The 15,870-nt window shown below is 41.5% G+C and overlaps 1 protein-coding gene across 1 annotated transcript in view; it reads left to right on the top strand.

The window, feature by feature from the left end:
* SYTL3 (synaptotagmin like 3) overlaps positions 1–15,870 on the top strand; it is an 80,450-nt gene that overhangs the window by 54,256 nt on the left and 10,324 nt on the right. Inside the window, exon 11 of the mRNA XM_058534064.1 lies at positions 9,794–9,972. Within this exon, the coding sequence (XP_058390047.1) occupies positions 9,794–9,972 (179 nt within the window). The remainder of the gene's footprint in view (positions 1–9,793; positions 9,973–15,870) is intronic.

Here is a 15,870-nt window from a genome sequence, read left to right as displayed (position 1 = left end):
AGTACCATTTGTTAAAAAAAACCACTCATTTTTCTATTGACTTTAGTGTCTTTTGTTGAAAATCAAATGACTGTATAAGTGGATTTTTTCCTGGGTTCTCTATTCTGCTCCGCTGATCTCTTTGTCCATCCTTATGCCAAAAGCACACTGTCTTGGTTACTGTAGCTTTGTGGGAAGTCTTGAAGTTGGGTAGTTTAAGGCCTCCGACTTTGCTCCTCTTTCTCAAGATGACTTTGTGATGTTTTTAGTGTAGTCCCTGTTTATAGGCAGACATTTTTGTTCATGCATTTGTTTATTCAAAAACATTAAATGAATACTTCATGCCTAAAGTTGTGATATATTGTATAATAGATAGAGCCTTGGATGAGGGGTCATGAGGCCTCAATTACAGTCATGGCTCTTTAACTAATTAAATGATCTTAAACCATCACAAAAACTCTCTAAACTTTGGAGTCCTCATCAAGAAAATAAGTATCAAAGTTATTTTTATTTCGCTGAATTACTTTGAGAATCAAATGAATGCACACATTCTGTGGTGTAATATAGTGGTTAAGAACTCAGCCTCTAGAAACCAACTTCTTGGTTCACATTTCAGCTCCTTTAGTGGCAAGGAGTAAGACCCAGAGCAAGTCCTTTATCCTCTCTGTGCCTTGGGGTGGTTGTGTTTTTATGGTAAATGGTGCTTACTTCAGAAAATGATAAATTTCCCCCTCATTTACATGAATGCCCAGTGGAACATTCAAAAGTTGTGGCGGAAGCAGCCAGATCCATGCGTTGAAGGTTAGCTAATATCCTTGACTCAATCCACTAAATGTAGCAGTTCCCCTCCATCCCTTCACTGGCTCCCGTGGGTGGTCCTGCCTCCATCAAAACCACTGCTGTACACCCTCACTACTCAAAATGTGGGGCCCAGGAGCATTGACATCCTCTGGGAGCTTGTCAGAAATGCAGAATCTCTGGTCCCATCCCAGACCTACTGGGTCAGAATTTGCAATTTAACAGGAGTCCCAGGAGATTCATATGCACAGTGAAGTTTGAGAAACACTGGTTGAGCCCTGGCAATTTCAAACTTGAGTCAAGTGTGTCATCTGTTAAGGAGTTTTTAACAGTCTGGGCTGTGCTGTCCAGTGCTGTCCAATATAGTAGTCATCATTCGCATGTGGCTACTGAGCACCTGAAATATGGCTAGTCTGAATTGAGATGTTCTGGAATGACAAAATACACACTAGATTTTGAAGACTTAAGTATGAAAAAAATGTAAAATGTCTCATTAATAATTTTTATATTGATATATCTTGAAATGATATTATTTTGGATATATTACATTAATAAAAAACAAACACTATTAAAATTAATTTCACCTATTTCTTTTTTTTTGATGTGGCTACTGGAGAATTCTAAATTACATCTTTGGCTCATGTTATCTCTCTGTTGGACAGCACTGGTCTGAATACCATGATTGTGCATTAAGTAGCCCCTGGAGTTCTCTGGAACGGTATCCAAAATGTTGTGTCATGTGCCTCCGTGCACGTTCCTGGGAAGAAGGTTCATGTTTTCATCCAGTTCTCAAACAGGTCTGTGTGTCCACATTGGTCAAGGGCCAGGATTCGGCTCTCAAATGCAAATGCAGTTCATACAAGTCCTCTCGTGGGACCCTCCCAACTCCCTGCTGAGTGCCGCCACCTGCCCTGGGTCACACAGATGGTTGTAGCAGAACCGAATGAATTTCTGACTGCTAAGACCCAGGCCCTCTGCTTCTCGGATGCTTTAAGGTTGTGAGAGTCTGGGATGGGCCTGCCAGGATATCTCAGAGAGCATGTGTCAGAGGATGTCTCAGCACCTTTCTTCGCAACTAGGTGTTGTTTATACTTGAGGGTAGTTCAGGAAGGTGAAAGCACTGAGGAAACACTTCCCTGAGAGCAAGATAAGCAAGGGTGGCTCCAGAACATTCTCTCCTAGGGTTGAACCCTGTTGCAGATATGAGGCAGGGAGAGCAGAGGGGTGGCCTCTGGGAGGCTTTTCCAAGACTCACCAGAAGGTTTGCCTCTTCCGCAGGTGACAGAAGGACTCCAAAGACTCCAGCCAGCTTGAGCCTTTATTAGGCTGACCCGGGAGGATGAGGCTAAACCTTCTGGGAGAGCCCAAGGGGCGGTTTTCCCTGAACTGCCCAGCGTCCCTCTAGACTGGACTCTAGGCTTCTTCAAGGGCCAAAGTTGTGTCTATTTATGCCCAGAAACCAACATGTAGGCAAGGACAGGGGCTAGGATCCACCCCACAATGGTCCACGGGGCCCTATACCGCTGTGCTCCCCCCAACTCACTCCCCCCTTGCTCACTCTGCTCAACCACACTGGCCAGACTCAGGCCTACCTTGGGGCATTTCTGCGGCTGTTCCCTCTCCCAGACACCAAGCTTATTCACTCTCTTCCTTCAAGTATTTGCTCCAAGGTCACTGTTCTGCACTCCCATCGCCCTTACCTGCTCTACATTTATCCATATTCTTATCACCTTCTATAGCTATATAATTGGCTTATCTGTTGTTTATTGTCTGTTGTAATTCTCAAGTGCCTGGGGCAGTGCCTGATACTTACATGGCACTCAATAAATATTTGTGGAATGATTGGCTTAACCCTTATCATAACTATGTTTATTGAAAACCTACTGTGCGCTAACTCCTGAGCTAGGTGCTTTACCTCTCAATCATTCTTACAACCATCTTGTGGATCTTGTCCAGTGGATGCTATTATCCCATTTCACAAACAGGAAAGCCTGAGGTTCACAGAGGTTAAGCGACTTCCTAAGTTCATAGGGTAACTGTAGAACTGGTTCAACCCCCAGGGGCCACGGGAGTCAAAGCCCAGGCTTTTTGTACTATCCCACGGGATTTGTTGAACTCTGAAACCGAGTGGTTTTCCCGACGCCACCCCTGGTCCAGCCTCACTCACTTGGGGCTGATCCGCCTAGAAGCTAACCTTCACAAGTTAGGGGGGATGAGGCTGGGGTAAGGGGGTGCGGTGGCTGTATTCATCTTATTCAGACTCTCTGTCTTAGGAGAGTTCCTCCAAACCACAAGGCGAGTTCAACAGGGCTCTCCATTCTCCCCTCTTCTAAGGTCTCTGATTTATGCCCTTAACATTTATCATCATGAGATTGAATTATTATGGGTTTAGTCCTAACCTGTTCCCTTTAGACTGAAGCAGTGTTTGTTTGAGGAAACTAAACTCCCACAAAGCAAATAACTGATTATGCTTCTTGCCCAAAGATGTTGCCTACCCTTGAGAGACATTTACAGTTTCCAAGAAACAGGAAGTTGCGGCTAGAAAAAGCTTATTAAATCTTGACTTATTACCAAGGTAGAAATACAAATGAGCAATTAATAGGGGAAACACTCAACCTCCCACATAGTTAAATCAGTGCAAAATTAAAGCAAGCGCTATTTTGGGACCATTTTAGCAAATTTTAAATGTGATACAGCTCACTGTTGGCAAGACTGTGGAGCAGCAGGCATTCTTGTAAACTGCTGGGGTGAACTGGAGGGCAGTTAGCAACATATATCAAAAGCCTTTAAGATGCGTGTTCTCTTTAATCCAATTTAAGTTACAGGAAATAGTCTTTAAGAATGATCGTGAATGTTGCTCAAAATGTGTGTACATAGATGACCAGGCAGCATTGTTTGTAATTGTTTTAATTTTGAAAAATTGGAAACGACCAAAATGTCCAAAGTAGTGTTAAATAAATTATGGTACATTTATTCAGAGGAATACTTTGCAGCTATTAAAAATAATGTGGTCGAAGAATATTAATGGCATAGAAAATATATTATCGATAAATGAAAATATAAGGTTCCAAAACAGTATTATAGTAGCTCATGTTTAGAAAAATAAATTGATTATGTTATAGATATTACAAAACAACTGGAAGGATTATACCAAAATGTTGATGCTGCATTGTGGGATTATGTTTTTTTCTCAAATATTTTTTTGGCTCATCTGTGTTTCCTGTATTTTCTTTATAAACATGTAATGTTTTGTGAGAAGAAAAAACCCAATTTGTTAAAAAAAAAAAACAGAAAAAGGGAAAACTCCAATCATCAGAAGGAGTTCGAACATGGTGGAGTAAAGAACCCCATGGTTCACTTTTTAGCATTTCTGTGGGAGAAAAAAATCATATCAGAGTTCTTGTCTGATTTTCAATTTTGTTTCCACTTCTGTTTTTTAAAAAACTAAAAAGGAATGCATGTATATCAATGTTTACAGGCAGTGACATTTTCCCTGCCAGTGAAGATGTTGTGATTGGCAGAGTGACCACGTGAATTACATAGTCGAGCTCCTTAAACAGGGGTGGGCAGGAGGTTGGCATAAGTTTGAGGGAGAGCAGATTTTTAATCATCGAAGTAAAAATTCAACTCCCCAGTTGTTTCCTTTAAGCATAAATTTGATGCGTGGGACATTGGCGTGGGTTTTTTTGGGTCACTTCTAAATAAGGACTGGCTCAAAACGTTTGCCCATCCATCCTACATAGCTCATTGAGGTTTTGGAAGCCTCCGTCTTCCTTCAGTTTTTCAGAATTTCTCTGGCTGCCTGATATTTTTAAAGAGTGTTGTATTTAGCTGATGTCCACCCATATTAGTGTATTTTTATTAAAAAACAGTAGAAAAAACAAGGAAGAAAATATTATGGCCTGCTCATCTAGTGGAATACAGATGGGAGTGACAATGAAGGAACTAAAACTACACCTGACTGCATTGATGAATTAAAAAAAATCATAATATGGGGCCAGCCCCATGGTGGAGTGGTTAAAGTTCCATGTGCTCCATTTTGGCGGCCCGGGTTCACGAGTTCGGATCCCGGGCATGGACCTGCACCACTTGTCATCCATGCTGTGGCGGCTCACATACAAAATAAAGAAAGATTGGCACAGATGTTAGCTCAGGGGGAATCTTTCTCAGCCAAAAAAAAAAAAAAAAAATCATAATTTCAAGAGAAATTAAGTTACAGCAGAATGTATACACAGTATGATTCTAATTATATAAATTCCAAAATCAGGCAAAACTAACCAATATACTATTTAGGGGATATATATATATGTAATAAAACCATAAAGAAAAGCAAAGATGATTAACAGAAAATTCTGAAACAGCATTTACTCAGGGACAACAATAGAGTGGATTGCATAAGGGAGGGACCACCTGGCACTTCCGAGGTCCTGGTTTTTTGTTATTTTCCAAGAGTGGTGGGTACACGGATGTTCATTTTATAATTATTATTTAACCATATCTATCCATTATATGTACTTTTAAATATATATTTCACAGTAAAAAAGGAAAAAAAGGAGAAAGAAAAGCAAAGCAAAGGGAATGATTTGCTCAGCTTACAAAGGGTGGCCCCATTGAGTGGCATTTCCAAAAGGTTAATAAATCGACTATGTAAGGCATGGTTCTCATTTATTTATTTTTTTGCTTGAGGAAGATTCACCCTGAGCTAACATCTATGCCCATCTTCTTCTATTTTGTATGTGGGTCACTGCCACAGCATGGCTGATGAGTGGTGTAGGTCTGTGCCCGGGATCCCAACCCATGAACCTGGGCCGCCGAAGTGGAGTGCACCAGACTTAACCACTAGGCAGTGGGGCCTCTCAGTCTTTTTATAGACATTAACGAATTGAGCCTCATGCCAATCCTGTGAAGAGATCCCCATTTTACAGATGAGGAAATTAGGCTATGGAGGGGAAGAAAATTGCTCAAGATCACACAGCCACTTAGTGTCAGGGCCCAGAGCTGAGAGGCTGTCTGACTCCATTGCCGCCGTCTGGACCACTCTGCCATAAGGCTCTGGCTGTGCTCTTGGCGATCAGGATTTATTTATTTATTTTTAGTATAGCTGTGGTTTCAGTTGACTCCTTGCTTTCTGCCTTTATAAAATAAAAGGGCATCGGGCTTTGCTTGCAGTTAGAGTAGATAAGCTGTGACCTTCAGAGAAAGTCGCCGAATGCTCCCTGCCTTACGTAGTTAGTTCTACTTTGCTCGGGTTTATTTTTCTTTCACATTCAGACACCACCAATGGCTCTAGTAAAAGTCAGGCTGAGTTGTTAGTTGCTCTTCTGGGCCAGGACCTCTTGGTTGACTCTATTTGCTGTTCAAAGTTTCAACTTGCTCAAAGATTCTGTTCTGGCTACAGGGAAAATAGAACCAGAAAACCCTCCCAGGGCAATGGTGGTAGAGTCATAGTTGTCCCAGAAGGAATGTGGCTGACCAAAGGGCCGTCTCTGCTGTCCTTTCATTACCTGAGGCTGTCCTTTCCCCCTGCTAAGCAGGCACAGCGGGTGAATTACTGAGACACTACCATCAGTTGATGGCCCCCCAAAATCAGGAGCCCAGGTCCACTTCCAACTCTATTTCTGATTTGCTATGCAATTTTTGGGTGGGTCTCAACCTGTCTTGACCTCCCCTTATTTACTTATAAAATGAAGGATGAGTAATTCCTGTCCTTCCTGGATGCTTTGTAATTCTGAGCGTCAAGCTGGATGAGCCGGGTGTAACCTTCTCCGTACCTGCACCTGAACACCTGTGCACACAGTAGGGCAGACATAATGCCCAGGATGAATGTATGGGGATTAGGTCTGCCCTATTGTGTCACCAACTCCAGATGCGCCCCTACAGAGCCAGCAGTCCTGATCCTGATGTGTTTCTCTGGGGAACTCAATGTCCTGCTCTCCATGACAACCACATCATACCTTCTCCAGTCTTTTCAAAATTCTCCCCTACTCTTCCTCATTCTCAACAAATAAACCTCCCTTCCTACTTTACAAAAAAAGTGGAATCAGCTTGGAATTCCCTAATCCGCCTAACACCAAAATTAACCTCCCAGAGTCTGCACCCAGCCTACCCTCCTTTCCCCACCCAAGCAGAGGGAGCCAGGCGCCCCAGCAATGCTTTGATTCCATCCTTGCCTGCCTTTATTGTTCCCTCCACTGAAGGTAACATATCTTTGTTTCCTCTGCCTTTAAGATTTTTCTCTTTGTCTTTCAACAGTTTTATTATGATGTGCCTACATGTAGTTTTATTTTAAAATATTTTTCCTCTGGAATCTGTGCTTAAGTGACTTAACGGAAGTTATACCATTTAGGACTTCCACCTGAATCTTCTCACTGCAATTCTATTGCTCCTTCAGGCACAAGGCAGCACAGCCCGTCATGCCATAATATTTACAGAGAGAACTTTTAAAATCAGAGGACTTCAAGTGCTTTCTTGAGCCACTTCATAAATATTTATTGAGGGTTTACCATGGGCCAGGCACTGAGCTGGGTGCTGGAGAGACAACGAGGGCAGACACATGCAGGGTCCCTGCCCTCACGAGTTTCCAGTTGAATGGAAGAGATGGATGTTATCTTCCTTCAGAGAGAATTTACTTTTGCTTCGGCAGATGACTAGAGTGGAGGCAAATAGTCTTCACCCGTCTGGGATTGGGCTCATTCAAAGCTGTGTTTCAGGCTTTGTGAGGACTGGTCCATTTCCAGTTGATCTTACTCCTAGGAAGAAAGCCTTTGAGGGGTCCCAACTGGAAGTCTGAAGGTTTACCAAGCCCCTTCTCTCTGGTGGGGTTGAACTCCAACTTTTTCTCTCTGGTAAGATTAAACTTCTGAGGCATTTTTAAGCTTCCTAGCCTCTCAGGGATAGTTTCTACTTCAGCAAACACCTTGAGGGGAAAAGCAGCATCTAGTGGCACTCTCATTTCAGTGCATTTCCCTTTTCTCTGAGAACTTAGCTCCTCAAGTTCTGCTTGCCTTCATAGCCTTGCCTTCAAGCCCTGTCAGGTTGCTAAAAACCTTGCTCGGCTTCTGAGTCTCATAGCTGTTGAATTTAGCTTGACTTCTGTCTTCTAGCCCTGTGCTGCTTACATATGGACACATACATCAAAGGGAAATGCTGCTCGGAACATCAGGCTCACCCAACCTCACTGTGCTTCTCTTTTTAGTTTCTTGGACCCTTGTGTCCTGGCTGTCTTGGTAGCTCTATAATGCCTTGAAACAGTTGTTTGTTCTTTTTTTTTTTTTTAATTTTATTTTTTTCCCCAAAGCCCCAGTAGATAGTTCTATGTCATAGTTGCACATCCTTCCAGCCGCTGTATGTGGGACGCGGCCTCAGCATGGCCGGAGAAGCGGTGCGTCGGTGCGCGCCTGGGATCCGAACCCGGGCCGCCAGCAGCGGAGCGCGTGCACCTAACTGCTAAGCCACAGGGCCGGCCCAGTTGTTTGTTCTTTAATTCAATTTTCTATTTGTTCTTGGCAGAAGAGTTGGTGTAATACAATTTAGTCTGACGTCCCATGATGAATGTCAGTTTAATTATGAGAACTTTTAGCACCTCTGTTCATCTACCTTGTTCTTCCCTCAAGCAGCTCACACCCTTTGCCAAGCTTCCCCACGCATTATCTTCTATCTTCGCTCTTTTGTAACTCACTTATTCACACTCTCTCACCACTCTATGCCTTTTTGGGGGTGAAAAATTTTTAAGTTGTTTTCCATTCTAACAGTTGCGTGGGTGTTGACAGATGACATTTTTCAGAGCCAGTGACTGGGTGTGGTGGAGTTGGTTGTGTTCTTGGCGTTGGTTAATTCAGGTTCGGGTCCCTCTGATGAGTTGTTGGTGTTTTGTTTTTCTCTGTCTCTAGTGAGAGAGAGCCCCAGGCTTTCTTCTTAGTTTCTTTTCAGGATGTTTTGCAGAGTGGAGGAAGTCATTGGGAATTAGAAGTGGAAATCACTTAGGGTTCCCTGTTTCTGTAGAGTCAGCACTGAGATTGGTTGCATGCAAATGGGGGTAAATATTTAAGCAAATTTAATAGTGATAAGTTGGTTTGTTTTGTGTTTTAGGCACAGGCATTCCATGCTACTTATCTACGTCACCTAAGCTTACAGTGCCCTATCTTACGATGGTGGTTTTGTTTTTCATTTTAGGTACCCATAAAAATTTAACCACAATTTATTGTTGTCTTTGTGTATTTTACCTACTTTATTCCATTTACTCCTCACCATAACCCTATGAGGCCAGTGTGTTTTGTTTTTGTTTTTGTTTTGTGAGGAAGATCAGCCCTGAGCTAACATCTGATGCCAATCCTCCTCTTTTTGCTGAAGAAGATTGGCCCTGGGCTAACATCTGTGCCCATCTTGCTCTAGTTTATATGGGACGCCGCCACAGCATGGCTTGACAAGCGGTGTATCAGTGCGCACCCGGGATCCAAACCTGTGAACCCCAGGCCGCTGAAAGAGAGGCCACAAACTTAACCACTAAGCCACCAGGCTGGCCTCCGATGAGGCCAGTGTTAGTTCTTCCCTTTAGACTTTGACACAGCTAATGAGTAGCAGAACCAGCATTTGAATCCAGCTTTATCTGATTGCCAATCACGGGCACCTAGCCCCCATACACTGCTGCTTTCCACATGGCTATTCCTGCCGTATATATTATCTGCCCTCTGAGAGTTATCTTTGCAGAATTGCACAAGAGATAGTCCACTTCATCTCGAGTAATTTGTGTTAAAGCATGAGATTGTGTAACCTTTATTGCTAAGCAAAGATCATATCTGGGCAAGACAGGACTTTCTGAGGATTTCTCCATCTCCTTAGGGCAGAATATGAGGCAACTTATTTTGGCAAAGTACAAGCTGGTGCATTATTAACTTAACGTGAGTCAGGATGCATGCTCTGTGTGAATTTTTTATTTATTTGATATCTTAAAACCAGAACTGCAAAAAAATTGATTAACTATGAAGTAATTTATTGTATCTGTCATTCTTGATTTCAGGGAAGTTTAATTAGCATTAACAGCACTTGTACAGAGATGGGCAATTTTGATAACGCTAATGTCACTGGAGAAATAGAATTTGCCATTCGTTATTGCTTCAAGACCCATTCTTTAGAAATATGCATCAAGGCCTGTAAGAACCTTGCCTATGGAGAGGAAAAGAAGAAAAAGTGCAATCCGTAAGTTTCTTTTTCTAAGTTTTGACATAAGATGATAGATATATTGATTCTAAAGTTTATATGGAAAAGTACAAGTCCAAGAATAACCAAGACAATTGTGAAAAAGAACAAAAATAAAAAGACTTACATCAAGAATTATTATAAAGCTATAGTAATTCAAACAATGTGTTATAGATGCAAGGATAGACAAGTAGGTCAACAGAGCAGAATCAAAGTCCAGATACAGACCTTAGCATATATGGGAACTTATATCATCAAGAGGCTGTTAATAATCAAAGTGGAAAAGATGAACTTCAATAAATGGTGTTGGAAAATTTGACTTTCCTGTAGGAAAAATAAAATTAAAATCCTGTGTCACACAATCCATAAGGAGATTAACATTTTTTTCCCAATTGATAGATATGAAGTGGTATCGCATCATAATCTTAGCATGCATTTCCTGATTACTAACAAAAATATATGTGTTAGCTACTTAGGGTTCCCTTTCTGTGAACTTCCTTTCATATGTTTTGCCCATTTTTCTATTGGATTGTCATTTTCTAATTTATTTACAGGAGTTTGTTTTTTTTAAATCCATTTTGAATACAGTTCTTCATTGGTTATGTGTATTTTACACATCTTCTCCCGGCTTATGTTTGTTTTCTGACATTGTTTATGATGACTTTTCTTGTAGAGAACTTGATAATGTCAAACTTATTAACTTTTTCCTTTAGAATGTCTGCTTTTTGAGTCTATAGAAGAACTCCACCTGAAGGGTATAAATACATTCTTCTCTATTTTCTTCTATTAGAGTTTTTTCACACTTAGATCCTTTCACATTAAAACTGGAATTGATTTTCTGTGTATGGTTTAAGAAAAAGACCACATTTTTGCCTTTCTTTCCCCCACACGGAAAACTTTTAGCACACTGTTTTAATTACCAGCTGGGGAAAAAGAATGAATTGTTGGTCCAATCAGACTTTCCTCTTCTCTGAAACCTTCAGTAGCTCCTCAATGCCAGACAAGTTAAGTGCATTGCTATAGCACTTGTGGTCCTCTGTAACAGGATCACTCCTATCTTTCTAGTCTTAACTTCTGTTGCCCTACCTGTGCTATATGCTCCAGAGAAAATGGAATAGCTATTGTTCAAAACTTTTTCCAAATACAGTTATGTGTCGCTTAACAGCAGGTATACATTCTGAGAAACGCGTCGTTAGGCGATTTTGTCATGTACAAACATCACAGAGTGTACTTACACAAACCTACATGGTGCAGCCTACTACACATCTAGGCTCGATGGTACTAATCTTATGGGACCACGGTCATATATGGGGTCCATCATTGACCAAAACATTGTTATGCAGCACATGACTATATGAGCCTTTTCTCATATTTGAGACTACTTTCCCTACACTATTCCCATAAATAGAAATCCCAATCCTGTCCATTCTTCAGACTCTTCTCCAATCCCATCAGATACATTTATTCAAGCCTTGACCTTCCAAGCACATTGGGCGTCTCCTATAATTCTCAATAGGATATAGTGATGTGGTTGAGAGTGTGGACATATGAGCCCTGGCTCCACCATTTACACATTTTGACCTTGGGCAAGTTACTCAACTTTTCCATATCTCAGTTTCCTAACAGTAATATGGGGCTAATAATAGCACCTGCTTCAAAGGACTGCTGTAGTGCTTCCCTGAAATAGCCCATATTAAGCCTTCAGAACAATGTCTAGAACATCATAAACATTCAACAAATATTATTCTTAAGCAAGTGAGGTGGGAAGTGCGCAGAGAAGTAGGCCTCAAAATCCATATAGGGATCTTGTTGAGGCTTTGGTCAAATACTCAGCTGCTCGTATTCAGGACAAGATTTCATGAGGTCTGTCAGAGGATAGCTACCAGGGGGTGGTGAGTTAAACAAAAAATCTGGGAGTTACGTGGTGCTGGAAAAGATTGGAGTTCTGACCAGCAAGAGTGGAGACTTTGCTGGACACCTGGGGCATTCAGTGGACACTAGAAAAGACATACCTTAGTAGTAAGGCTTCCCTAGTCCCAGGGTAAGGGCTACGCCAACCCACCCTAACTAGGCAAAATCAAGCCTTGATAGGATCAAACTAAGTTGCCAGGAAGTGAAATGCCTGCTAGAACAAAACTCAACACTTTTCAAAGGAAAAACATAGTCCAAAGAGGATTCTGGAAGATGGCAGATTTGGAAGCATCAGGAATCCATCTCCCCATGTAGACAACAACTGCACTGGCAGACTCCATCTGATGTAACTATTTTGGAATTCTGGAGTCTTTTGAAGGCTTGCAACCTCCAGGGGAAGGCTTGGATGGTAAATTGGGGTTAATGTCAGTCAATTTCAGCTCTTAGCAGAGTAGCAGCTGCCCATTCCCCACCCCAACCTTTTGGCAGGCAGCTGTGCGTGTGTTCCTGGAGCAGCTCGCACACGGCTTGTAGGCACACAGGGAGCAAAAAGGATCTTGTCCTCCAAATACAAGGGGTCTCTTCTCTGATTGCTGCTTCTGATCACAGAGGTACAAAGAGGCAGGCAGCCATTGCTGTTGCATCTCCCCACATTGTTGCAATCTCCTCCCCCTCTGGCTGAAATGATTTTCAACGGATTTAAAGGGCCAGTGCCCTCATTTGTTGCCCCTCTTCGTTTTTCTCTTTTTTCCCTCTTGGGAGCCAGATACTAAAGACTAGGACATTAAAAAGTAACTGCATATACAAGGAAAATTAGAAAGTGACCATGCATGCCCAGGTACAGGCTCAGACAAGATCTGAGAAGACCTTAATTTACACCTCAGGCTGATCCTTGGCATAGAGACAGTCTGCAATAATAAATTAAAAAAAAATACAATAAACAAAAACAATAACAAAAAACAACAAACCCTGGGGAAGGAAGAGAATCTGATTTCCAGAGTTAACACATTATTAGATGCAAATGTCCAGTGTTCAACAAAAAAATCACAAAGCAGATAAAGAAACAGGAAAGTCTGCCCATTCAAAGGGAAAAATAAATCAACAGATTTGTCCCTTAAAAATATCTAGTGGTGGGGCCGGCCTGGTGGCACAAGTGGTTAAGTGTGCACACCCTGCTGCAGCGGCCCGGGGTTCGCCGGTTTGGATCCCGGGTGCGCACTGACACACTGCTTGTCAAGCCATGCTGTGGCAGCGTCCCATATAAAGTGGAGGAAGATGGACATGGATGTTAGCCCACGGCCAGTCTTCCTCAGCAAAAAGAGGAGGATTGGCAGATGTTAGCTCAGGGCTGATCTTCCTCGCAAAAAAAAAAAAGATCCAGTGGCAGGTTTACTAGACAAAGGCTTTAAAACAACTGTCTTAAAGATGCTCAAAGAACTAGAGGAAGATGCGGAGAAAGTCAAGAAAATGATGTATGAACAAAATGGAAATATCAACAAAGAGATAGAAAACCCAAGAGAAACCAAAAAGAAATTCTGGAGCTGAAAACTGCAATAATTGAAATGAAAAATTCACTAGAGGGATTCAAAGGCAGATATGAGCAGGTGGAATAAAGAATCAGTGAACTTGAAGACACAACAATGGAAATTATTGAGCCTGAGGAACAGAAAGAAAAAAGATTGAAGAAGAGTGAACAGAACCTCAGAGACCTGTGGGACACCATCAAGTGGACCAACATATGCACTGTGGGAGTCCCAGAAGGAGAAGAGGGAGAGCAAGGAGCTGACAGAATAGTAGCTGAAAACTTTCCAAATTTGGTGAAAGACATGAATATAAACATCAAAGAAGCCCACTAACTCCAAATAAGATGAACTCAAAAAGACCCACATTGAGAGACATTATAAACAAACTTTTGAAAGACAAAGACAAAGAAAGAGTCTTGAAAGCAGTAAGAAAGAAGTGAATTGTCACATACAAGGGATCCTCGATAAGATTATCAGATTTCTCATCAGAATCTTTAGAGGCCAGAAGGCAGTGGGTCCATGTATTCAGAGTGCTAAAAGAAAAAAACTGTCAGTTAAGAATACTACATCCAGCAAAACTGTTCTTCAAAACTGAAGGAGAAATTAAGATGTCTTCAAATAAACAAAAGCTGAGGGAGTTTGTCACCAATAGACCTGTCCCTGCAAGAAATGCTCAAGGGAGTCCTGCAGAGTGAAGTGAAAGGATACTAGACAGTAACTCAAAGATGTATGAAGAAATATAGCTCTCTATAAAGGTAAATACACAGGCAATTACAAAAGCTAGTATTATTGTAACAATGGTATGTAATTCCACTTTTTGTTTTCTACGTGATGTCAATGCAAATATCAATAACCAATCTATGGATAAGAAAAATATTTAATGAGCAAGTGTTGAGGACTGGCCTGGAAGTGTTTTCTTCCTCAGAGAAGAAAGCACTCTGGAGAAGCGTGGTTTACACCAGGGTTAGATACTGTCTCAGATCAGAAAACATACATCAAGCGTGACCAGAATACAGTTTTTTCCCCAAAGTCACAAGGAGATGTTTTGCTTCAGTTTAGCACACACACAGCAGGTCAACTGGACCTTGGTTCTCTGGGAAGAAAAGCTTATCTTCAAAGAAGTATTGGTATTGGTGTCCGAGAAAGGGAGACATTCATCCATATCTTTAAAGAGTACATTCTTTGCTTTGGGAAAATGTTTGAAGCAGACATACAATGCATGTGTGGTTGGCCATAAGTCAGGCTACTCTGGGAAAAACAAGTTTTAGGCCGAATCAGATTTAATTTTTTTTTTTTTGAGGAAGATCAGCCCTGGGCTAACATCCACGCCAGTCCTCCTCTCTTTGCTGAGGAAGACTGGCCCTGAGCTAACATCTATTGCCAATCATCCTCCTTTTTTTCCCTTTTTCTCCCCAAAGCCCCAGTAGATAGTTGTATGTCATAGTTGCACATCCTTCTAGTTGCTGTATGTGGGACACCACCTCAGCATGGCCAGACAAGTGATGTGTCAGTACGAGCCTGGGATCCAAACCTGGGCCGAGGCCGAATCAGGTTTAAGCCAGAGTGTCTTCCCCATGTACCTCAACATGTGAAAACTTCTTATTATTCTTATTATTTTCATCAATAAATTAAGAGACTAATACACCTTAAAAATTAATTAGTCTTTTATTATTATTGTAACTTTGGTTTCCACACTTTGTTTTTGACATAATTTAAGAGACTAATGCATTTAGAAATATATTATTTGTGTTTTTGGTCACCCAGTGTATAAAGATGTAATTTTGTGACATCAGCAATGGAGAGAGGTGAGGATGGAACTGAAAAGGAGCAGAGTGTTTGTATGTTATTGAAGTTAAGAGAGTGTAAATTCAAATTAGAGTGTTATAACTTCAGGATAGTAAATGTAATACCCTTGGTAACCACAGAGAAAATAGCGATAGAGCATACACAAAAGGAAATGAGAAAGAAATTTAAACATTTCATCGCAAAAACCAACTTAACGCAAAAGAATACATAAATGCAGGAAATGAGAGACACAAAGCTATAAGGTATAGAAACGGGGCCGGCCCCATGGCTTAGCGGTTAAGTGCGTGCGCTCCGCTGCTGGCGGCCTGGGTTTGGATCTCGGGCACGCACCGACGCACTGCTTGTCCAGCCATGCTGAGGCCGCGTCCCACATACAGCAACTAGAAGGATGTGCAGCTATGACATGCAACGATCTACTGGGGCTTTGGGGGAAAAAATAAATAAATATAAAATAAAATTATAAAAAAAAAAAAGAACAAGTGCTTAAAAAAAAAAAGATATAGAAACAAATAGCAAGTAATTCCCTCCTTATCAGTAATTATTTTAAATGTAAGTGATTCAGACTCTCCACCCAAAAGACAGAAATTGGCAGAATGGATAAAAACATAGGATCCAACTATACGCCATCTACGAGAGACCCATTTTAGACCCAAAGACA

This window comes from Diceros bicornis, chromosome 39 (genome assembly GCF_020826845.1).
Source record: "Diceros bicornis minor isolate mBicDic1 chromosome 39, mDicBic1.mat.cur, whole genome shotgun sequence".
In the NCBI taxonomy this organism is placed as follows: domain Eukaryota; kingdom Metazoa; phylum Chordata; class Mammalia; order Perissodactyla; family Rhinocerotidae; genus Diceros; species Diceros bicornis.
The sequence above is the reverse complement of the archived record's forward strand: the minus strand, read 5'-3'. Positions and strand labels throughout refer to the sequence as shown.